Source organism: Mugil cephalus, chromosome 2, assembly GCF_022458985.1.
Source record: "Mugil cephalus isolate CIBA_MC_2020 chromosome 2, CIBA_Mcephalus_1.1, whole genome shotgun sequence".
Taxonomy (NCBI): domain Eukaryota; kingdom Metazoa; phylum Chordata; class Actinopteri; order Mugiliformes; family Mugilidae; genus Mugil; species Mugil cephalus.
The window spans coordinates 6,941,995-6,967,863 of record NC_061771.1 but is presented as its reverse complement, the minus strand read 5'-3'; the positions used below and the strand labels follow the sequence as shown (position 1 = coordinate 6,967,863).

The following is a 25,869-nucleotide window of genomic DNA, read 5'->3' as shown; positions in this document are numbered from 1 at the left end:
GAGTTTAGACAAACTTATCTTTTCAGGTTTTGACACATTGAGGGAAAACTGCAAAAATAATCAGAGCGATGGGTCACTACGGCTGGTGGACGGAGGCACATGTGCTCTGTGCAGCATGGAGATACATCTGGTCAGGTCTACCGGCATGCGCAGGTGAGGCACGGGGAGCACAGAGCAGCAACGCGCTTGGCACGTCACTTCCCAGGGAAGTCCAAAAGTTTTCCATCTGTGCACCAGGCTGCAGTGGGAGGAGGCAGCTTTGGGATTAAGTGGGGTCTGTGCCAAGGCGGCAGGGCTAGAGTTTGAACTGCTGCTGCGGTGCTCAACAACCAAACACTCGCTGAAATTCACCGCTGACACGGAAAACGCCTTTGAAGTCATGCGTAAAATCAGTTCTGTGCGCATATGGAAGGATTGACAACTCCTCCTGCAAGTATTTTTCGGAGATGACCTGAACTTTTTTTTTTTTTTTTTTTTTCAACAGATCTAACAAGCCCTCTCTCCGCTGTAGGGTCAGGAGAGCTCGAGCAGTTTGGACACCTCTACTTTTGTTTTACTTTCTTGATCGGGGGGGTTCGGGGAGGAGATGAGTGCTCAGGATGGGACAGTGCATCGGTACCGAAGTCACAGAGGAGGAGAAGAAGGCGAGGATCCAGAGTGCCAAGATAGACAGAGACCTGTACGAATGCGCCAAGCGGGAAATGAATGTGGTGAAGATACTCCTTCTAGGTGAGACTGGAAAACTAACACTTCCAACACGCATTTGAAGATCAGCTGTTAACTTACAGTTTTCACTGACGGATCTAAGTTTCACTCCACTCCACTCCACTCCACTCCACTCCACTCCAGGCTGATTCATGGAGAAAACCTCACCACAGGCAATGAAACTAACATAATTAATAAACCCATGTTCCTACAGGTGCAGCAGAGAGCGGTAAAAGCACACTGGTCAAACAGATGAAAATCATCCACAGTAATGGCTTCACCAAGCAAGAGCTGACCAGCTTCAAGGTTAGAATCACACACTCTCTCTCACACACACACACACACACAGATAGCAGCTCATTAGCATTCGGTAAGATTAGGAATTCTTGTCTCATGTCCCACAAAGGGAAGCACAATTAAACAAGTGTCACTTAAAGAGACAGGCACGTCTTTATTGAGGTGGAAGGCAAACTTTCCTTTCAGAAGGTAAGAACCTGGCACCGAGGTCAGTTAACTGCTGGCTCAGTTAGATGAGATAGACGAGGCAGCGATGGAGATGAACAGGAGATGATATGGAAAACGAAGCTTCCTGTCGGGGGACTGATGTTTCTCATGATACCCAGGGTCAGATCCATGTTGGTATGCAGCGGTTTGGCTCGCATCTGCTCTTCCTTCTGTGTGAGAGTGACTGAAAGCCAAATTCCTCTGTTGTGCGAGGGGTAGGGATGGGGTGGGGAGAGTGGAAACGCTTCAGCACACTCGAGTTTTTCCCCATTAGCTTGTTGTTACTGAGAGCTTATCTTCCTCCAAATTCCCCCTCTTTAACCTTTCCTACCATATTTTTTTCAATTTTTTTTTTATCTCCCTTACCGTCTTGTACTTGCTCTCTCTGCCTCCTCATTTCCGGTCCTCATGTTAATAATAATAATGAGTATGTGGTGACAGGACGGTTCTTCAGGTATCTGCTCTGTGTGCCTGCAATAACAGTTGTGTTAGTGGAAAAGACAGACCTGGCAATAGGCTTCAAAGTTGAGCTTCTGGACTTTGTATTCAACCAATAATGAATTATGGATCCAAAAGCTCTTCATATTTGTGTGTGCACATATTGTCTGTAAATCTAGAAGACTTTCCGAAATCTCTGGCAGCTGCTCGTTGGCCGAGGTCACGCTATCACACACCGATGCTGTGTGACAGATGAAGGTCACGGTTGTTTGTACAGAGGACTGTCTGAGACATTTGAATGCATTCCTCGTGCTCCACCATGCTCCTTTCCCTTCAGTTCGCTCCTTGTCAAACTTTCTTTACTGGACCGTAAAGGAAAGAACGATAACCTCCGGACAGGGCAATTTGTTAACTGTTTTTATCGAGGCAGTGAAAGGTGTATCAACAATCATCTGGAGCGTCTGGAATATTTAGTCAAAGTTAATGCAGGCTATTGATACTTATAGAGAAACTATTGTCACTACTATCAGATGCCATTAAAAGGCGTACATGTAAGGGCCAGATATGTAGAGCTGTGGCTAAAAGAGCTGCATCGATGAAAGCAATCTGTGACGTGAAGTGGTACCAAGCTGAACTAATGTCAACTTTGAGGCGACGACCCTCGGGAGCGCCTGATACGACTGATTACCTTATGACGCAAACACAGAGTTCCTTAAAATGTTTACTACGGGGAGAGAATTTGGTGGTTCCTACCATGCTGAGAGTTGGCTTGGAGGGCTGAGTCAACCCAGATGGAGCAATGACTGTACTTTCTGCTCAAACTGAGAGCAGTGAAGGCAAGAAGAGGTCGCCCCAGTTGTTACACTGTCATTTTTTTCTTGTTCTGATTTTTTCCACTCTAAAAATTTGGGGTTGTAAATATACAAGAGGTCCACTAGCGACCACATCTCGGTACCTAAAGGTGGACGACGAGAGGGTCACTTTACATGCGGACGGCTGTGCTCGAAGATCTTGAGTCAAACTGGAATCTGGCTACCAAGATGGTGCCCTTTTGAATGAAAGTTGCTCTGTGCTATGTGCTATATGTTTTCCTTATTCTGCAGCAGCTCCTGCTCCAGTGATTGGTTGTGCATCGCGTGATGAGTATTGGAGTTGTAGTAGTGTGATTTGGCTGCACACAGCTGTCACCAACTTGCTGTATGTCCGACGTAGTGAACACTCGCAGTGTTGCAATGAAAAAATACCCTGCAGTCCAATGGAGATCTGTCTCCACTGATCTCCATTCTGAAAGAGGCATCCGTAAAACTGCAGAAAATGCTGTGTTTTACTCTTTCTTTAGGAATTTTGAATCCACAATACTTCCACATTTGTTAAACCTTCCTAATGTGTTTGAATTGCACTCAGAATTAGATGTGCAGCCAAAGACCCACAAGCTACTTTTCTTTTTTAAGATGAAGCCTGTGTTATGATAGTGAATCCTAACACCTTGACTTGTCACTATGCACGCTACAAATCATTGTTGAGCTGGCTTCTACTTTTTCTACACTCCAATTAAGATGACGCGTCAACAAATCATTTGTTTCACCAGTTAACTCTGAAATGAATGCTGTCACCAACCTCGCCAACGAGCACTTGAGCAGCACTTCATCGGGGACTGGTCGACAGTGTAGCTGATCATGCTGTGTCGGTTTGTAACTTTTAACGTGAACTTTATGTTCATGAAAGGCTACAACCGCGTTGATTCTGGGGGATGTGGTTCATGGAGCAGTTTCCATCAAATTTAAAATGTATTTTACTGTTGTGAAAAACGGTAACTTTCTTGACTTGAAAATGCGATCCAAAAATTATTTGTCTTTTGCTGTTGACCATCAAACATATTTCTTCAAAAACAATTTCCCGTGATGTCTACCAGATGAGGGCGGGGCTTCACCTTTTTATTTTTCCTGCAAATGAAAACCTGTCGGTGCTGAATAGGACGACAGTTATCGCGATACATTTCACAGATTCTTAGCATGGCTTAAAAAGGTTTAAAAGGTTCAAAATATTCCATTGTCATCCAGAAAGTTGTATAGAATGAAGCACCCAGTGATTATTTCCTGCAACATTTTCATATATAAATAGTCCTTCTAAAGCACCGGTTGGGAAGAGGAACTACTCTTCCAGCGTTTTCCATGCACTGTAGATTTCAGTATCAACTATATAAGCGATGCTAATGGATGGTTCCCAGCATGCACACGTGACTGAACGCATTTCTGATTCCAAAATCACATCTCCTTTGTTGTCTGTGGTGACAGTTGGGTTTGTCTTTGTTCCCAGGTGACGCCCTTATTTTCAAATGGAAAAATGACACTAACCCACAGTCGCGCCCTTCCCTTCCCTTCCTTTCCCTTCCTAGCCTCCCACAGCAAACACAAACACGCCCTCCTCCCCGCACAGTCACTGTCACACGCGCACTTAATGAGCTTATCATGTTTTATCGGGCCTGTGTGCATATTGTTTCATGTTTGTGTTTTCTCTGACGCCTTCCCCACCGTCAAGGACAAGTGTCCGCATGTCCACATCTGTAGTAACGAACATCCCGACCTTCCCTTCAACTGAACAGGTTATCCCTTCTCCACCTTCTCCTCCTGTTCTATCAAATTTTCCCCGAAGGAACAGCTAGAAAATCCCGTCTTTTTATTGTCTCTGTGGCTCTCTGTGTCACTGCCAGCCAGGTTTGTATTGCATTAGGACCATGAAAGGACAGTCTGTTAGAGGGGAATGAGGGGAGACAAGGTAGGAAATGGGCTCCTCTTTGTCTCATCCTTCTTTTATTTGCAGCCTGAGGCCACGGTGTTGTTTTTGCTTCAGAGACGCTGATGGACTGAGGTTTATCTCCTTGTTCTCCTGCGGCACACACAACTGCATGTGTGAGCCTGTTAATGTGGCAATGCACTTGAAGTTCGGTTTGTGTTTTTCAGGATTGGGTTGGAATGATTCACTTTGTTGATTCAGGTGTTCCTATCGGAATCTCTGTGAGGGATAAGTTCCCTAAAAAATGTAATGAATCTTTAAGCTGTGAGGTTTTAGCTTGTGAAATCAGCTTGCGAAACAACTCTCATGTGCTTAGTTTCACATTGTTACTAGATCAGTTTGTGGTTAATGATTAAATATCAGGCCGGAGTCAGTTCAACCACATTCTTTATTGTTGTGTCCCTTAAGCATATGCTCCGACGAAAGACAGTTTTCCTGCACTCAGGGAGCCGTCACCGACAGTAAGCTGGACCAGAACAATAGTTCAGTGTATCAGGATGGATTTAGAGATTATGCTGTTGTAGTGAGACTCATAATATCTCTGCTGACGCACTGCGCGCCACTGAAGTTCCCACAATACTTTAAACTGCAGCAGCCAGCAGGAACCAAAGGTTGAAAAGGTGAAACACTGCTCTGCGGATTTCTGTCTGATGGACTTCCTTTCAAACTGACTGACAACAGGGTGAAAACAGGGTGTCGGTTTACCTCATACTTTTCCAGAGAGGTGACGTGTAGTCGTTTGTGGATTCAGATTACCACACAATGGCACCCATGGGCCTCGGGCTCTGCATGTCTGCTATAAGCTGGTTGGAGGACTGATTGAAAGCTCTTCCAGCCTCACAGTTCAGTGTCTGATGGGAAGGAGGTTAGGCCAGAATCTCCATCCTCCCCCGTCTATGCAACATTAATGTGAGCTTTGAGTCAGACACAGAGGAACTGGGAAACAATTGTGGTGGAGGAAGGGACGGAAGGAAAAATAATTAACTAAGTGACGGCAAACACAAAGATACAAAATGTGTGTGTGTGTTCCCGACCTCTTCTGTCGTTTGACCAAATATGTTGCGTTTCCCTTGATATGTGGGACATGCATTTGTTTGGTTGTTTTAGTCTCCTGGGAGCAGCAGGAGTAGCCAAGGACTGCGCAAGTACGGTTTCTTTGTGCGGACATGTTTGCAAGTCACAATAAGTGCTTGAGTTGGCATACAAACGGAGCTGCTGGAATAAATGACTGCAGTACCAAGTATCTTTGTAAAGGACATTAAAACCTGGATGGCCTTGAATTTTTGAAATTTTAATGGAAAGAAAGCAGAGGTGATGTTGTTTGGTCCCAGTGGCTCTTGTGAACCCCCTATTATTGACTTGGGCCCCTTGGCATTTTGTGTGAAGCCGGTAGTCTCAAAGTTGGGTCTTAAGATGGTCAGTGACTTTAAACTGGATCGGCAAATTGGTGCAGTCCAGCTTTTTTCACCTAAGGCGGATTCCAAAGGTGAAGCCTTTTCTTGCACATCGGCACTTTGAGGCGGTAATCCATGCCCTCATTACATCTCGGCTGTAACACACTTTATTTTGGGGTCAGCCAGTCCTCCCTCGTACGCCTCCAGTAGGTCCAGAATGCGTCAGCTCGTCTCTTAACCGATACACATAATAGAGGGCACATAAACCCCGTCCTGGCCCCTCTCCACTGGCTGCCTGTGCACTTCAGGGTCCATTTTAAGATTCTTTTATTTGCTTTTAAATCTTTGAATGGTCTCACCCTGCCTCGCCTCTCTGAGCTTCTTCATCCCTACACAGGTCCAGGTGGAAGCTCAAAGGGGACAGAGTTTTTTCTGCTGCTGCTCCTAAACTGTGGAACAATCTACGACTGCACATCAGACACTGTCCATTTTTAAAACTCTTAAAACCCATTTTATTCCTTGACGTTCGAACCAGCATGAGAGTCTGGCCTTGTTTGGTGCTTTTAGTGCACCATTATTATTTTGTGTTGTTTTTATTATTGTTTTGATTGTTTTTATTGCTTTTAATTGTTTTATGGCTTATGCTCTTATTTTATCCATGTACAGCACTTTGTCTTGGCTGCTGCCATTGTTTAGAGATACTTCAGTTTTCTATTTTCATAAGTCAGTTATAACTCAGTTTTGAGTGAAATTTTCACAAAACTAATGCTATGGATTGATTCCAGGGATTTGTGCAATTTCCTTAGTATTTTACAAATATGGTTTTGCTCTTGTGGATGTTTTTTAAAACCAATCAGCTTTCAAACAGATCAGAGGATTTTACGTATTGATATCGGATCTTTCAAATCATGCATGATTTGAATATTATTTTACTAATTTATTTACATCCAGTTGAAATCTCTATTTTTGTTTCATTTGCTGAGAGCAGCAACATCCAGGTCTGAAAAGTGAAAGCAAAATCTGCAGTTCCTCAAATGACCACTTGAGGCTGTCTCCATGAGGGAGCACCTCCAAGTTGTTTACAGCCTGGTACAAAAATAATGTTTGATCTCCATGGCTAAACTCCCAAGTCATGACGAATGTGAAGTATATGAATGATTTCCAAGCTTTACGGCATGAATAATTTAGGGAATGGGTGCCATCTCCTGTTATCTACTGAAACACTCAATATTAGTTTTGAACGAGCTACTACTGTCATACAGAGATGTCTTCTTCTGAATCACGTTGATCAGTTGGTCTATAGTTTATCAGTTTTAGATGATCATGTTTTTGTGAAAACATTTGTTCAGATGTTCAGATGGACTATGATGTAAAACGAGAGGAGTCATCTATTTGCCCTTTAAACTTTTTTGTTTTGTTTACTCTCATTTCCACTGCTGTTTCAACATGCTGCATCACACGAAAGGTCGGTGACACGGGTCAGACCAGGACCAGTGGTGCGGGTCACACCATAAAAAAAAACTAGGGCCATATATATATATATATATATATGAGCTCATCAACTGCCCGACACTGGAAAGCAACCGACTGTTTTCGTTCAGTGAAGCTGTAAATACAATAATACGTTGATAATACTTCACTTAACCTCACTTTTACTTTTAACCACACTTTTACATTTAAGAGTGTTTGCAGGTTTATTCCTTCCATTGAGTTTTCCACTGAATTTGTTGCAATTCCTCAAAGCGGCCATCACCCCTCTATCAAACTTCCTGATTATGAGGGATGTAAGCACGTGCTTTGCCTGTTGTGGTATTTAAGTGACACATCTCTAGATGACGGGGATGGTGAAGCAGGGGGAGACAAAAGCACAAAGCAGCTTATTTCTGACACAAATCAATGCAGCGTTGTCAGCGGACGCTTCACACCAACTCTCCTTGTTAGATGAAGGCCCGTCACCCCGCGCACACTTATCTCACCTCGCACATTTCACTGACATGCAGAGGAGAGCGACCAGACTGTGATTGAATCGTGATGGAATGTGAAGCTTATCTTTATCTGGCAGCAGTAGTGGCTGAGAGGATAACAAACACACGCTTCCTAGCTCACTGCGGGAGCTGCTCTGTTCAGTCACTTGAGTCTCCGGGGGTCCGATCACTAGAGCCAGAGTTCTGAAAGTTTATTTTCTGTGGGTCACACTTTGTTTTCCATTCTCTGCGTGCGTCCCCTGTTGATTCAACAGCCCCAGAGACACGAAGGATGCAAACGCCCGCAGAACGTCTCATTTGATGAACACATGATCAGCCATAAACTTACAACCATTGACAGGTGAAGTGTACAACACTAATTATCTTGTTGTCATGGCAATTGCGGGATACTACAGGTGGGATATATGAGGATGCAAGTGAAAAATGTTTCCTTGAATGTAAAATTAGAAACAGAAGAATAATTTTGAGCCGCTTTGGCAGGGGCCAAGGTGTGATGGCAACACGACATGATCAGCTCTGGTGGGGTGTTCCCGTCTTGGTCTGCTGTGGGCAGTGCTTATCAAAAGGAGTCCAAGAAAGGAAAATACGTGAACTGGTGAAAGGCCTGTCATGCAGATGGGAATCGTAGTTTGGCCTGTGCAGTCCGATCCAACAGCTACTGGATCTAAAATTGCTGAAAAATAAATGATGGTTCTGTTAGAAACGTGCAAGCACACAGCACATCACAGATCGTTTTGTATGCCAGCGTGTCCATTATGACCACAGGGCTGCTTAAGCATTGGGTAGATGGTCATAATGTTGTGGCCCACAGGTGTCAAGTGTGCAATGAGTGCTATTGGTGATTCATTTAAGAGCAGCTCACTTTTCTAACTTAATTATTCATGCATTTTTGGGATATCGTATTGTGGTCCTCTCTATCTGATTTCATTTCTTTTTATTTTACTCCATGTCACGTAACAACGTTTATAGTTTAACCTACAAAGTTACTCACACTTTAATAAATAAATACAGAAATTAAATGTGAGAAGGGGTCATGTTTGGGGGCGATTAGGGCTGCCTGCCCAGTAGTGACCCTGGTTGATCGTGTTTCGTTGCTCGTAAAAACCTGACCCCTGACCTTTGATCTTTCCCAGCCCGCTGTACTGGATAACCTCCTGACCTCCATGAAGTTTGTGCTGCATGGAATGGGCATTCTCCGCATCAACTTGGCTTACAGCAGAAACAAGGTACATTCTTTCCTTCAGATTTAACCCGGGTGTTGTGCAGCTGCACCGCCACTAGAGAGCAGCATGCCAGCACTGGATCCACTGCTGCTGTGTTAAGCGCCACACTGATAGTCGCTCAGTAATAGTTTGTTTGCATGGAAGGCAGCAGAAAGTTAAGCAATAGGTGGGTGGTTGGATTGTGAGGTTTAATTTGATTTAAACTCTTCTGTCAAAGTTGTTATTTGTTACCCACCCACTCAGCACATCCTGCTGGGAGATGATGAACAAAGTATTTCCTCAATTAAATGTCACCAGGATGTGTATGTGCATGTGATGCCACATGTTTGTTTGCATGCGCGGCCCTTCATTTGTGCAGCTCAAATGATTAACAAGTCTGGAGGGCAGAGACGGACTCATTAAGTTTTCTGTCTTTGAGACTTGCATCCTTTTTTCCATCTGGCCTCGGCTCCTCCCTGATCATTCATCCCCATTTCTGTCTTCGTGCGTCCTTCTCGCAGGTTCATGCCCATTCGGTGCTGTCGTGTGGGCGGTGTTTTGACGAAGAACAGGTTCTGTTTCCCTTCTTGAGCCATGCCCTGTCCTGTCTGTGGGCCGACCAGGGGGTGAGGGCCGCGGCCGCCCGGGGTTACGAGTATGAGCTCAATGACTCTGCGCTGTAGTGAGTACTCTTCCACCACACACTCATACTGAGCTGAGGAGATGCAGGGGTCTAATTAGCCGGACTTACAGCTGATGCTCAGCCATGTGCTTGCTGTCAGTTGTAGTCAGTTCGGGGGGTTGAAAGGAAAGAGGGAGGGAGGGAGGGAGGGAAAGAAAGGGAGAGTCTAGAAGTTAGTAAATATATACACCTACGTGGTTGCTTTGTCCAAGTTCACTTAACATCCATGAAGTGCATGCATGAGTTTTTCATTTTGGAGGTTTATATTTAAAAAAACAAAACAAAAAAAAAACATGTAGGAAGTCCCAGTCCCAGAAAATGTGTACATTTAAATATAAGTCACTGAATAAGGATGGAAACTAAAAAATAAGAATCAAATGTAGAAATTATACGTATGTGATACAGTAAGTGAGACCGAGCTGTGACCTGCCAGGAGGCCGTCTCTTCTCATCCTCTGCCCCAGTGAGAGCCCTTGGCTCTGGGGTTATCAACACCGACAGGCCCCCTGGTTCCCACTGAGAACTGCCGTTCATCACTGTCATCTTTTGCTCTCCAAACACACACACACTTGCATACTTTATAGCACCCCCAGTGAGGATCCTTAAGGGCACAATGCATTGTTGAAGCTTTTATCATCAGCACGGGTCTGTTATTTTTTTTTACCGGTTAAAACCGATCTTTCTTTTCTGTAATATTAAGGTTGTATTCACCGTCTTAGCTATGGAAAAACTGGGAAGGCAACTGTGTGTGGGACACAAGGAGCCACTGAAGGGTCAGCTTCAGATGTTGGTGGAGACCAAAACATAGTTTAAAGGAGAGGGAATGTGTCAGATAATACCAAACTAATTTTTATGATCTGCCACTAATTATCAAAATTACCGGTAGGTGTTTGTTTTGCTGCCTCTATGCGCTGTCAACAACAGAACTACAGAACAAACATGTTGTCTACTCTGTGTAGTGCATTTTCAGCTACCTCAGATGTTGGTGGTTTTGATTACACAGACACATACATGGATTTTAATGCAATCTAACGCATCTAAAACAAAGCATCATAAAAAAGTACAAGCTACTATCTAATAACATAAGATATTTGTTCTGCTGCCTCTGAGTGGCCACTTACTACGAGGGCTGGTTCAAATGTCTCCTTCTGAAAAACAAAATCTCAGAGTGGTTCTCACAGCAACAGGACTACAAAACATTCACATGTTGGCTTCTGTGCGCAGCGTCCAAAAAGCGGCACAATTGTTTTTTTTTTTTTTGACAGTGGGTCTTTAGCAACTGAAGAGCCGTCCTTGGACGTGCTGCGGGTGGAGACCAAAACATAAAGGGGAATAAATGTTTGGCACATGACAAAAACCCGATGAAGGTACAGCACCAAATCAGTAAATACATCATAATTAAATACTTGTCCTGCTGCCTCTAAATGGTCGATTGATATGTTGAACGAGAGTGGTCCTCACAGTAACACAACTACAACGCAGATATTAACACGTTGTCTACCCAGTGTAGCGTCCGGCAGGCAGTGTGTTTTTAAGCAGCAGGATGTGTGACGCTGTCCAAGAAACTGATTCAGAGTGACTAGCTGAGAATGTCACAGTCAGTTCAGATAAGTGGAGATGCAAGTGTGCGTGTGTGTGTGCAAAAAGATCACATCTCGCCGAGTGTGCGCACACACGATACAGTTGATTACACTAGCTGCGTTAATAGCTAATCTGTGTTTGAAAGCTTAGCCTCAGTGTGTTATTATGGTAAACCACAGTGTGAATATTCATCACGATGAACTGCTGTGCCCCCCTGCGGCTCCAGCCTTATCGCTGCACACCCTACCCACCACCTGGCAGCTGACACAGCCACGACACACACAGTGTACGAGCCTACACACACCCGTAACTGACATCTGATTTCTCTTTTGATCTCAAGTTTGACTGCAAGTTATTCATTTTCCTGCCATCTGTCTCCCTCTTCCCCGTGTTGCTCCTCCGCCTTTAACCTCTTTGCCCCCTCCCCTCTCCCTTTCCGTCTCCTCCGTCGTCATCTTTTCCCAGTTTCTTTGAGAACATGCCCCGCATCACGTCTGCTGACTACGTGCCCACAGAGACAGACGTCCTGCGAGTACGACTGAGGACGACCGGCGTTATAGAGACTCAGTTCAAAGTCAGCCACCTCATTTTCAGGTAGATTCCTGTCGCTTGGTTTGTTATGAAGATGTAAGGCTGCTCGTGACTACCCACTGACTCAGAGCCGCACTCGACTTCAGCACGAGTCAAACCAACTTACCTCACTTCTTTAGCCGTGACACTCTTATCTCTGTCTGCAGCTGAGATGTGAGATGGAGATGGGCGGCTTCATTCAATATGTCAATATGGCACCTTTCAGTTGGCTTTACATTCATCTACTGACCGTGCACGCACACATTCAAAGGCATCAGTGGCTTGCTCTTATCAGTGGAGCAGCAGAGGGCAGATATCTGAGCTCAGGAGGCTCCTGTCAGATGACCATATTCATCACTGATTAATGAGCCAGTGAAGCATAAGCCCACCTTCTTTATCACAAACTAATTTCCTGATGACTCTGATGGTCAAGGCAGGGGGCGATTGTTATTAATGAACATTATCAGAGTGTTGCTGCTAATAAAACTGATCTTTTTTTTTTTTGTACATTAACACCTTTTCTTTCGTTAAAAGAATTTATTGCTGTCCTGTGACAAAAAAACACGTGGTTAGAAAATGAAAGGAATACTTTTAAATGACTGAAACACCAAAAGTTAAAAGTTGTACTTTGAGTTGGTCACAATATAATTTCTGAAATAAGTTGCACTACAACAGCACATTACGGTTCAGTTGTTCCACCTGTATCCTCAGCTCTCTCTGTTATCTTAAATAAATACCTCATACCATCACCTCCATGAAGCTAAGGTTTTGAGCAGGGATGTTGTATTAAAATGAATTGGTCGTCACGTGTGCGCCTAACGAACTGGCAAGTGAGGAAATGTTGTCTCCTCCTTTTGGCAGAGAAAGTAATGAAAACACTGATGTGATATGTCCTCTGGGTCCACTCCAGCTACAAAATACAAAGACATTTCTGCATTTCCTCGACAACAATTAATACTTTAAGTTGAATTTAATAGCAGCACAGCCCACCCAAAACAACCTCCAAACACCAGCCTGTACTCCAGGTGGTGTGGAGACACCTCACTTGGATATATGTGGTGCTGATTAGCTTAAATAGCATTGTGTTAACTCCTAGGGTGAAGCATTGTGTCCGAGCAAAGCTTGAACACAATTAATGTTCATTCATATGTGGAAGTCAGGCACTCCAGTTGTAGTCACAGCAGATATACAGAAATGTTCACGACAACGTGATCATCTAGAATGAATAAACTGTAATGATTTCCCTTCATGTCCTTTCATAGTCCCGTGCTTGTGTAGTAGAAATGCACGTGTGAAAGTTTGGGTACATAAGAAACTAACAGAGGTGGCTGTAGCGTAATATTAAGGTACACTCTCTGAAAATTCAATGTAAAAGCAGTTTTTAAATGTTTCTGCTCTCTGTTTAGCAGCTCTATGAAACCTTGAACATTTCTGTCCAGTTTAATGGAAATCCAACTACAGCTGTAATAAACCGGTTGATAGTTTTGCGAGATTGTGGTTATAACACGGGAAGTCAGGTAGACAAAAGTAGTAATGTCGGCCTTAAGTCCTGAGAATACTGGTGCTAAGCAACTGTCTATGAGCAGTTGTAGCTAACAACCATAATGTGATGTTGGAAGCACATAGGGAAAGAATGGGATTTTCTTCAGTCATATTATACAGTGTGAATTAAATACTTAATACAAGTTAAATATTTATGTTATAACAACATTTTTGAAGATATCCGCAAACGTGTCACAACTGAAGTTGGAACTTTCTACTTATGAGGCGGTGAACACCACAAGGTGCAGCCAAATGGTCCCTTAAACAGCAGTCACCTAAAGGACGCGACCATCTCATTTCAAATAAACTGATACGGATCTTGACAAAATAAATGTTTTTGTCAGACAGAAAACTAGTGTCCTGGCATCTTGTTAGGTATTATTTAGATTAGATTATAAAGATGTGTTTTCTTATCTGAATCAGGTCAGCTTTTGGAGTATTGGTGTAATATTTCCTCTTTCCAGCGTGATTTTGTTTGACGGGTAATAACGACTCTGTTTTCTCTGTGTGTGTTTATCTGTCACCATATTCAGGAAAATCGAATTACTCTCAGTAATATCAACCTGAGGAGCAGCCCCTGCTTCATCCTGCCACAATATCAACCTGTCCTTCATCCTTGCGCATGTTGAATTCCAGTCATAAAACACATTACCTCAGCTTTTCATACCACCTCTGATTAGCATATAAACATGGTAGAGAGAGCCAGTTCGTCAGCACCTCAATCTTGGGCACTTGCGTGACATCTAAATGCTTCCTGTTCGTCTCTGGATGCCACTGACTTGAGACACATTTGATTTGATTTGACAGAAGCATTTTTTTTCTTCAGGAAAAATTTTCACAGGCGTCGAACACTTTGATCATAAACCAAATCTGTAGCGTTGTGCAGATCAATCCCACTCTTTCCTCGCAGTCACACCATTTGCGTCACTCAGAAGACGGTGGCTGTTTTTATTTGTTTGCGTCTAATTTATTTATTTTTCCCTCCGTGGAACAATGTGGCGGTGACGCCGTGGTGTCGGATCTGAGCTCAGGGAGCAGAGTCCCAGGTGGTGCTGCAGGACGGAGCTCAGCCTCCACGCTCCCTCTCAACCACATTCTCTAATCTGCCCGAGTTCTTGAGAAGATAAATAATTGGGTTTAGTTAATTGACACACAGCTCCATGAGAGCATTAGGGTTTCCATCTAGGTCTTAAACATCCGACCCTCGGGGCTGATGAAGAGCTTAGCATAAGTTAATGTAATTATTAAAAACTCAAAATGGATGTTGAAGGGATTTGGAGAAGCAGATGCTGAGCATTCGACAGAAAGAGACCAGGATTTCATTTTGGGCACAGAAACTACTATATTTAGTTTTGACTGGTGTATTACTGAACAAGTGATTGTGTTTAATTATGAATACAGAAACTGTATTTCATGTTTGTTGACTTAGATTCTTTGTGTCGATTGGTCAGCTCTGTCTTGGTATTATTTTGTGAGAAACTCGCTCCCTCGGTTCAATGATTGCCCCTCTCTTGTTGGTTCATACTTAGAGTTTCTCATCTGTGCCAGCATCTGCGCCCCGCTGTCCCACTTTTATTATTTAACAATTGTCTTGCTGTGAGTGCTATTAGGTCTGTGGCTGCTGTGATGTGTGTTTTTACTGCCAAATGTGCAGATTTAAAGTCACAAATTAAAGCGTGTCAAACATGCACACTCATGCAAGCGATCCCCCCTCTCGCCTGCTTTCTCTTTTACTTGACTGTCTTAGGACTGTTTTCTGGAAATATAAGCAACGTAATGTTCATGTATGTTTGAATCAAAACATTTCGCTCTATTTCAACAGTGGTTTGTGTCTATATTTCATGTAAAGTACTGAAACTCAATAGGAAATAAAACCAAATGAAACTCTGAATAATGATGTATGGGGAACTTAATTAACAGTAAAATGCATGACAGACTTTCATCAACCGGCGTCAAGTCTCGCAATTTTATGCCCAGACATGGCGTAGTTAGCATACAGAGGTCCTGTTTGACCTTTAACCTCAGAGTCTTTTCCTGCATCATTAATATCAACTGCTCCAATAATTACAACCGCAACCCTGCAAATGACAGTGAACACCATAGGCCAGGAGCAGCAGGAGCAGAAGGGAAGAGAGGATGATGTCAACAGAGATGTCATTATAGAAAGATAATTGTTCCTTTACATGCAAGCAGACAAGGTCAAAGGTTGGATTCCTCTACTCTTTGTAACACAACAATTAAAAATGTAATTCTGCTGACAAATACAGCAGTTAATGTTTCAAATCTACTATCAGTGTTGCAGTCCTACTAGATTAGAAGCACAAATCAGACGAATGTCCACAATAGAGGTGGGTCCATATTGGCACCATCATGTTCGTTTGAAATGTATTGCAAATCCAAATTGGTCACTCTAATTTAACAGTGATTTGTGTGTATGTTTCATGCAACAGTGGCAATATACAAACTGAATACAGTATGTATGGGAGCAGGGAGACAGGGGCGTTTTATGGGAACTTCCAGGGGCTTTGAGGCAGACATTGATGTTTTGAAAATGATTTGTTGTGAGGGAATGTTGTGACGCCATCATTAGGCAAAACAAAACAAAACAAAAACAGTTTGCTGCTTTATAACCAATTATCGTATAAACTTTCCATCAACCTCGCCTACACTTTGTTTATTGCTAATTAGCCAGCAGTAGCAGACTAATGGAAGATGGTAAACATGGCACATTTAATAACTATATATTTGCATATTAGCATTTGGGATCTGTAACAAGCTGTAAATGTCTGAGGCTAGTTACCTTATATCAGCGTGCTAATATACACAACATGGTCAGTGTCATTATTGGTTATCGTCTCGACAAAACTCAAAACTTACAGCATCCAGTGACATCCCATGAATATCAGCTCTATTTCATGTTTAGTGTTAATTGGCAAATCTTAGCATGCTAACAAATGAAGCTTAAATGGTTAACACAGGATACGTGACGCCTTCATGACTTCAGTATATTAGGATGGTGACTGTTAGCATGTTATCAAACTGGCATTGGCAATCATTTCATAGTACCCGATAACTCCGCATAAACCTCAGCTGTTTGTCTTTAGTGCTAGGTACCAGATATTAGCATGCTAATATACTCAACTAAGATGGTAAACAATGTCAACATCATACGTACTATACATCAACAACTGAGCATTGTGGTGGTTAGCATGTGAGCACACTAAGGTTGGTAACCTAACAGCTTGCCTATTCTTGTACAGATTTCCTATTGAGATTGGATTGTTTCTTGTTTGGCTGCTGTTGACTTGACTGAGCACTGTGTGCGCACTTGCAAAGCGGGAAGCACACTTATTGTTAGAGCGTGTTATTAGGGGGACACATGCCTTGTAAGTAGGTTTGTGTAATGAAGCATGAGCTTCACTGACAGGCCCCATGCCTGGCTTCAATTTCCACACAAAATTTCCATTGTAAATCTTATCTCATCTTTACGTCGCGTTGCCTTTCCTGTTTGCTTCCTTCGTTGGCCGTCTCTGTGTTTCCACGCGTTCATTTCCCCTCTTAATAAAGAGCTGCATTAACTCAGTGGATGTCCAAGTGGAAAGTGCAAGATGGCACATCTGGCTTTGAAAATGAGGGAAGTGGGACAAACTGATCTGTGTCTCTCTCTGTGTTTTTGTGCTCTTATACGTGTTGTGTTTTTCTGCCTCATCCTTCTGGGGAACATTGACCTTTACGCTCTTTGTGTGTCCGCGTTGTGATTGTTTCAGGGAAAATGTTTTGATTGTCTTGGTGAAAATTGGAAAAAAGAAAAAAAAAGGAGGGAGGGGGAGCATGCTGCAGAGACGTGTGACACACTCTTCTGTGTTTCTAATGGTACCTCGCATATTTGAGAAGTTTCTGATCTTATCTAAAACCAATACTATCTGCCACTGATTAGAGTTGCCCCTCTGTGCTATAGTATCATCTATACCATCTGTATGGAAGGTCATGAACACACGGACAGCACAACCTTTCACATTTCTCCTGGAAATTGAATCCTGATAAAAGGACATGTCTGTCACAATGAGATGTCATTTCACACACATACACATATATATACAGTATATCTATTTATCAAATATGAAGAAACTCTCCACCTTTGTTAGTGTAATAGCACTCTAGTCTTAAAATGGTTATGTAAGGTTATGTGTAGTAATGGTGTAATCTGTGTGCTGTGTGTTTGCTCTTTGGATTGAGTGTGTTGATCTGCTAAATGTTAGGCACGAGGCCCAGTTTAAGGGCTGTGAGTGTTGGGCCTCTGGTGAGTCTCTGTTGCCCTAGTTGTTGTGGCGTGTCCCACGCCATTGGCATCAGTTCGACTGGTAGTGACAAAATTTCATGAAACGTCAAAGTTCAGAGCGCACACACAAGGCTCCTCTCGTATTACATCTTTATCTTATCTGAACATTAATACACATTTGTTTTGTTATTTTCACGACATGATCAACTAGAATGAATAAAATCTAGACCAAGTGATGAGCACGATGCAGGAGAGGTTGGCTAATTGTAGCACTTCCTGTTTCCTGTTTTGAGTAATAAATATAGATCACTGCCACCTGCTGGTTTGGAGAGTAATTTATTAGCTGTCCACAGGCTGCAATCTTGTGTGTTCAAGTGCAATTTTTTGCACAGTTTGGTGGCCTCTCTCTGCCTCTTTAGTGGAAACCAAAACTGAGCTATAAGGATAGTTAATATCGGACTTCATGTTGCTAAAAACAAATTACTGTTGCATCTACTGGATGTTGAACCTATGCACTATCATAGTTTTAATTGCAATTTTAATGGATTTAAAGATTATGTTAATACGCAGGAGTCATTCTCCTTTCTTATTATTGAGCATCTCTGTCCCAGCCTTGATGGTTAGTTGGTTTGTGGAAACATGCACACAGTTGACCATCAACAGGAAAGAGGTGTTGTGTTGAAAACTATGGCGTGAAAACTCCAACTGAGACTCTCAATGTGTTTCATGTGTCCAGAGAACTTGACATTACCTCGTTCATTTTGTTCTGACACCAGTCCGATCACAATCCTTTTCAGTCTTGACCGTTCTCAGTCCTGATCCCATTTAAAAATGTTGTGCAAATGATCTAAAGTTTTCCTTTCCCTGGTGATTCATAGAAGCTTCGCTTTTCTTTTCTTATCCTTGATCCCACGTGCGCTGTGCAACTGTTTTAACTTTCCTTGAAGATTTTCATTTTATTTTATACATGTTTATACATAACAGTAGAGCCTTCTTTTTGTTTGAGATAAATACAGTAAAGAAGCTAAAGGCTCTTATCACACGAAAAAACTAAATAACCAGCAACCTTAAATATCCTTATGTAAATAGTCAGAATTTGAAGTCAACATACTAGATCACAACTTTGCTTAGACCAGCACTACAAAACTACAACAGAAATATTTTCTCATTTCTGTAAAGCAGACGTGTTTAGCCATGTTTTTTAACACTTGGTCTGACATAAAACTATTTTATGTGTCTTAGTTGGAAAATGCTGCATGTACAAATGTTGTGTCCTGTTAACTTCCAAATATAATATATAAATATTATAATAAAGTGGATCAGTAGTGTGCGTGTAAACACTGAATATTTGTTTCCCATTGTGTTCCTCATCAGACAGCTTTTATTGAAAAATGATGCTAATCAATACGTCTAAAGGAGCTAAAGTTGCTAGAGAAGCATGTCCATGAATAGAGAAGTGGTTGTCTGTGTGAACTGAATCTTACCTCTGTTGGCATCTGTGATCAGACTCTCTTGTCGTCCCCTTGTGTGTAGGATGTACGACGTGGGAGGCCAGAGAACCGAGCGGAGGAAGTGGATCAGTTGTTTCGAGGATGTCAGGGCAGTGCTGTTTGTGGTGTCGCTCAGCGGATATGACATGACCCTGGTGGAAGATCCCTCCATGGTACTGCACTTCCCCTCTCATGCTCACACGTGTCCAGCTCTCACCCGTTCAGATTGTGCACTGCTGTCAAAAACCTAAAATGTCTGCTCTCTGTGTAGCTGGTGGTTGAATGTGTAATTGTCTTCTCTCTGCAGAATCGTCTCCAGGAGAGCATGAGGCTCTTTTCCTCCATCTGCAATAATGTCTTCTTCCGCAGCACATCTGTGGTGAGACATCCCTCATTCTCAACCTCAGGAGGAAACATACTAGTAGTGTGAAACTCCACAGAGCATCATGATGGGAGAGAGAACTGTGCTGTAATATCACAATTACCCCTCTGCATGTGTTTGTGCCTCCTCACCTGACTGATCCTGTATCAAACCGCCCTAAAGCAATAAGAGTCGCCACTCAGAGGAGCACGTTAGACGCAAATGTCTGAATCAGTTTGACATTAAACTGTCTTTACCCTGCCAGCTTTTGTCCAATCGAGCGCTCGTGTGATTAGAGCAGGTTATTGTGATTTCAAAGTGCCCGTGTGCGTCATGTTCCACCTCTCGTACGCTCTACCCAGGCACCGCCACTCGAGTAATCAAAATGTAGTCTTTCCAGCCATGAGAACGTGTGGGCCTACTACATGGGCAAAACCCTGTATTGTGGTACACGTGTGAAATGCAAGATAATTACCAAACCTGATTTTCATGGACGTGATCTGGTCGTGAAAGCAGCTTTGTTACACTACCGTAGCCCCCTTCCTGGGGCTTGGGACCCCGTCAGATAGTGATATCCCCAGCTGTTTTTCTCTGGTAATTTCTTAAAACAAAAGGGGTTCCCTCATTGCATGCTGCATATGTGTGACTCAGGAGGTAGAGTGGACTCTCCATGAAATGCAGGATTAATAGCCCAAGCTCCTGTTGTTCCCAAAGTGTCCTAGACTATGAATATATAGCCTACACATAAATCTATTTTATCTATCATTTACATGTTCTTTATGTATTAGAGAATTCACATTTTTTGTTCCCATTCAGTGGTAGATATTATTATTATTATTATTATTATCATTATTATTATTATTATTATTATTATTATTATTATTATTATTATTATTATTAGTAGTAGTAGTGGTGGTGGTGGTGGTGGTGGTGGTGGTACTTCTTGGCTTGCTGGTGAACAGGGTATTCTAGGTCTTTTTGGGTTTAATTTTGTAACAACTAGTAAATTTAGAGACATTTATCTATCTGCATTTATCTGAATGACTGAAATTGGTAAATTTCACTAAAAGCTTGAGGTGTCAACTTCATGGTGATGCTAGAGGTGAGGTTAGTGCAACGGGAGTCCTCTGATGTATCGTCCTGTAAAGTCTTTTGGTTATCTATGCTGAAATAACAAAAACATGCAGATTCTAGCCAGTGTTGCTTAAGAAAAAAAAGATTAGAGAGACAAAATCATGATAATTTGGGAGAGAGACGTCAACATGTCCTTGAAAATGTCCTCACAAAGAAAGGCATCCAAACAAAAGCATCTGCCAGATGAATTTAATGCAGAGCCCTCCTTCCTTATCTCCCGTGCTAGAGACCAACTTTACAACATAATACATGGGATCTGTTCTGTGAAATGACGGCCAGGCAGACAGCAAAGCTTTGTTTCACAAGTCGTTCCACAAAAAAGGGTCGAGACAACCGGGTCCACCCAAAACTCTTTCAGTGTGACAGTTGAGTTCAGGCGGGCGGAGCACAGGGATGAGTAGATGAGATATGAGCTCGGTCTCTTTGTAGCTCTCCGTTTGTTCCCTGTGACACCGCCGGACAAGAATAACACTCATGTGTTTGATACATGTTGTTTCCACACAGAGTTTGTGTGAAACCTTTGTCTCCGACTCCTCTGCCGCTCGCAATTAAACGGCACCCCCGCCCACACCTTTTCCCCTCGTACCACTTTCCGGTAAATAATCACAATAAAGCAGCCGTGCAATGTGCTTGTTCAATTTATTCCACTTAACTTATATTTGAAGTCCACTTAGAAGACAAGCCACTGCACATTGCCATTAGTGTCAGCAGCTCCGAGGTCAGTAATGTTTTCAGCTCTTATTTCAGAAGCCTTGTTTCTACAGCCTGTTCAGACAGAAAACACCTTTTACTCTTAAAAATCAACCGTCAATGATCCTGAAAGTTGCAGTGTTACACCGGAGCATATCTTTTAATGGCTTAGCCTTTTTTAACCAAAAAAAAAAAAAAACTTATTTAAGGCTCCATTAGAGCCAAATGGGCAATTAAATATGTGTGTGTGACGTGTTTATGTGCAGGGCTGTGTTGTGTGGGCCTGCATGTTAACAACATGGCTAACAGGCTCATTAAACAAAAGTGTTTAATGATGATTCGTTTTTTCTTTTTTTCTTTTTTTTTTTTTTTTTACGGGGGAGGGAAATTTGTAACCTCCACCTCAATTAACTCTTCACTGTGGCCGGTCAGTGTTAATTACACACCTAGGTGTTGATCCGTGTCCTGTTCATTGAAAATGTTCTCTCCCTTATCCCTCCCTCGTTATTATGGCAGGCTTTTTGTGCGTGCATGTTTGTTGTTTGTTTTTTGTTTTTTTTGCGATCAGACAGACGGGCAAAGAAAGAACTCAGTTGTAGTTTTAATTGGTTGGCTACAAAGACTAAAAGTCCCCGTGCGATGCGCTGGCAGCCGAGGAGAAGTCAAAGCCGCACAACAAAAAGCAGAAAGACAGATTTATGAAAGTAGTGTCTGAGCTCCGTGAGCTTTCCCACTGGAGACGACATGAGGGATTGATTGCACACTGATGCGTGCAGAGGAGTCATTGATTCACCATCACCGCCCCATGTTTGTATCAACACGGCTATTGATTTTAGCATTTTACGTGAATATCTGTAAGTGACAATAAATGCAACTATTATTGGTTTCGTAGTTATTGCACAGCTCCAGACAGCAGTCACCAATTCCACATTTTCTTTTTCTCATTACGTTTCAGATTGATTTTCTTTTTCCACTGTAGAGGAAGCCTTTGGCTTGTGATGAGCTTCTTGTCTTCTCAGCTGATTGTGAGTTTTTTCTCCCCCCCTCTCTTTCCCCTTTGCAGATTTTATTCATGAACAAGATAGACCTTTTTCAAGACAAGATTTTGCACTCTGGGCGACACCTGCGCTTTTATTTGCCGCAGTTTAAAGGTAGGTCTGATTTTTAATTAGTCGCTTTACTTAAACTAAGTGTGTGCTGGACATTAAAGTGTTCAGTCTGTAAGGACAGTGGAAGACAAAAAAAAAAAATGACACGTACCTCAGAAACACTCAGTGGCCACTTTATTGGGCACATGGATCAATCCTCATGCAGTCCAATAAAAACCACTATACCTTCGCAAAGATGATGAATGAATTGGAGAGGTGTTACTAATGAGTTCCAGGGCTCATCTGTAAAACACAGTGGGGGAGAATGTTATACTTTAAGTGTTGTCATGTCGTATAAAGCCACCAGCTGTGGCTCCAGTAATAAACATAGTTGAGTTAACACCAAACAGAAAATTGGTTTTAATGAAAACTCCAAATTTAACTTTTCCTGCTGAATTTGTTTCCTTCCTGAAACTGAGCTCAAATTCTTCATCATGCATCATCCAGAAAAAAATAAATTGTGCATCCCTACAATAAAAATACACTCATCAACCATGACATTATGATGGATGAAGTCAATAACACTCGCCTCCTAATACTTGATGTTGAAAGCAGGAAAAATGGGCAAGTGGAAGGATTGGAAGACTTTGACAAGACCAAACTGTGATGACCGGATGGAGAGCATCTTGTGGGGTGTTCAGGGTCAGCAAAGAATATGAAAAGTGATCCAAGGAAGGAAGATGCTTTATGCAATGTTCTGCTGGGAGACTTTAGGCCCTTACATTTATATGAAGGTTACTTCAACACCTACCACCAAACATTGCTGCAGACCACGTACACTCTATGATGTATTCCCTGACGGCAGTGGCCTCTTTCAGCAACATGATGCATCTTGCCGCGCAAACAAAATAAGGAACATGATGAGCTCAAGGTGTTGACTTGGCCTCTAGATTCCCATGATCTCAATCAAAGTTACATTCAGTCATTACTTGCACACAGAGATCTTTGACTTCCAGTTAAAAAGCATCTACAACGTTTCCGTGAAATGTTATTTTAGTCATTTGCATTTGCGCAAATGCTAATAAGCAGCTCTTTCTGATACAGAATCATGAATACTGCGCCGAAGCCTGTTTTGAAAAAAAAAGAAAACGAATTAATCAGACAGAAGAAAGATTTTCTGTCACAAATTGATGCGGTTGCATATGTTAAATATGACATCCCGCGAAGTTAAAATGTCTGACACGTCTTAGACACAAAAACACAACTATATCAAATCAATGGCGAGTCTTCTCCGTTCAAGGCTCTTTTAAAATATACACTGACGAAAAGCTGGTTTCTCACACGTTGTGTTATCTTGGGGGAATCTTTCACCTCCCGTGTCTCGGTGGACTCAACAGGGGCTGGGTCCCCTCTGCTCTCATGCAAATGTCAATAAAAATGCTAAAACCCTTGCGATTGGGGTCAGCCAGCAGAGCTCACACCCGCTTCACGCTGACCTCAGATACGATGAGTCAAGATTTTTTTGTTTTTTTTATTTTACTCACACAACTCCAACAGATGAGCACGCAAACCAACCTGTCGTGTACTAAACGTCTTTGTTACACAAATATTTTATATGAGACAAAAGTACTCGTACTAGTAATTGCTGATAGGTTAAGTTTGTCATTTTCTGTGCTTTCACTCTGGTTTGTCAGTTTAGTGGGACCTAATCTGGGAACAGAGTCGGGATAACTCATAATCTTCAGATATGACTAGTGCCACGTTAAGCTCGTCTTAAAATGTTAACTACAAATGTATAGATTTAACACGAGCGTATATAAGAACAGATCGGTCAAAGTGGTCATTTTGTAGCAAGCTGTAACTGTTTTGTGTTGATAGTTGATGCACACTTCACTTGCGGGGCTTTTACATATAATGTGCATTGTATCTGAATACTCTCTCCACAAGACTTCCACCTCTCTGATTGAGCATCACCACTCCTTTTTTTTTTTTTTTTTTTTAAATCACCACTCTAATCCACAGCCAGAAGTTTCACTGTAAACTGATCATCTCTCTCCTAGGTGCAGACTGTGACGTGGATTCGGCCGCCCGCTTCATCGCCACCACCTTCGTCTCGCTGAACAACACGCCCAGCAAACTCATCTACCACCACTTCACCACGGCAACCGACACGTCCAACATCCAGGTCGTCTTCCAGGTGGTCATGGACACAATAATCAAAGAGAACCTGGAGGCGGTGTCACTCTTGTAGCCGCCAGAAAGTGAGACCTCGCTGAACTCTGAATGTCTGATTTTAAAAGACTGACATGAACCGCGAAAGACGAACATGAAGATAATCTCCTCCTGACATGCGGTCTCTGTCCAGAAGGTGCAGCCTGAGAGATGTGATGCTCTTTGTTGCGTCGTATCCTCTGGGACTTTCTGGTTGCGTGTAGCTTTGAAAAACTTTTGTTTCACTGAAGTGTCTTAAGAAGATGAGCCCTAAAATGTTGACCTTGTGTTAAAAGTAATTAATAGTCATTGATATTTTTGTACTGTACTTTAAGATCAAACTATGAACAGATATTTTTGAAGAGCTAAAATCTCTATATGTGTCATTTATTTGTGTCCCCCTCCACTTGTGTGTGTGTGTGTAGGCAGGACAGAGAGGGGGTGAGGATTTACTTCCTTGGCGCAGGGCTCACTCATGCATACCATCATGTGTTTTCCGCTCATCCATCAATGTGTCTCCGCTGTGCGTCACGCTCTTCTAATGAGGCAGTGATCACTGTAGAGTCGAGCCAGTTTGTGTTTACTTGATCTGAAGTCTTCCACACTGCGTACATTTTAATCTGACTTCTAGCAGTCAGCGATGAAGCTGGTGAACTCGATATCAGAGACGGAGAGGTGCGTGTTAAGAAGCATCCCTGAAGCTTCTGGCTTTGGTTTAATTCCCTTCCTTTCACCTGTGACATTTATTGTTCCAGTATCTGACACACGCATGCATAAACCCTGATTTGTCAAGCGGGAGGATGCCTCCTGTTTGTGATTTGTGTGGCATTAACTCTGCTGGAGATTGTTTTGAGGGATCCCCTGAGCGACTGACTCTCCTATCACACCAGCTTCTCTTGACTCCAGTAATAAACAAGATATGGAAATTACTGTTGCGGTCTGATAGGTGATACTCAAAGTAAAAAAATAAATAAAAAGAAACACCCTGAAGTGCCTTTAAAGCAAGTTGTTGCTAATATAAATGCATCACACCTGATGAAATGTGTGTTTCCCTCTTTCTGTTTTTCCCCCATGTTCAGAACAATGTTTTGTGTTTTCATACTGTTTTTCAGACAATGTCTGTAAAGTGTTATTTTATGGTTTTTCTTGTGTACTGCACTGCAGTACAAAAATAAATATGAGAGGCCGTCAACATAATTGTCAATTATCTTTGAAGACAAT

General features: G+C 42.4%; 1 protein-coding gene across 2 annotated transcripts; it reads left to right on the top strand.

Moving 5' to 3' along the window:
• gnav1 (guanine nucleotide binding protein (G protein) alpha v1) lies at window positions 1-25,840 on the top strand. Of its 2 annotated transcripts, XM_047579377.1 has the most exons (10): window positions 1-429; window positions 512-729; window positions 920-1,011; window positions 8,953-9,045; window positions 9,543-9,703; window positions 11,749-11,877; window positions 19,208-19,337; window positions 19,472-19,543; window positions 22,413-22,500; window positions 24,498-25,840. In XM_047579377.1, exons 2-10 carry the CDS (start codon window positions 600-602, stop codon window positions 24,686-24,688), a joined length of 1,086 nt encoding a protein of 361 aa, XP_047435333.1. In that variant the 5' UTR covers window positions 1-429; window positions 512-599; the 3' UTR covers window positions 24,689-25,840. The 2 variants fall into 2 exon arrangements, with proteins under 2 accessions (XP_047435333.1, XP_047435332.1); XM_047579376.1 differs by having other exon boundaries at window positions 1-729.
• The last annotated feature ends 29 nt before the right edge of the window (window positions 25,841-25,869 follow it).

Bases quoted from the DNA above. Each gene is read 5' to 3' on its own strand.
- gnav1 (XM_047579377.1), top strand. From the start codon at position 600: ATGGGACAGTGCATCGGTACCGAAGTCACAGAGGAGGAGAAGAAGGCG. The intron at 9,704-11,748 runs GTGAGTACTCTT...ATCTTTTCCCAG, and splicing joins CTCAATGACTCTGCGCTGTA to TTTCTTTGAGAACATGCCCC. The intron at 22,501-24,497 runs GTAGGTCTGATT...TCTCTCTCCTAG, and splicing joins TTATTTGCCGCAGTTTAAAG to GTGCAGACTGTGACGTGGAT.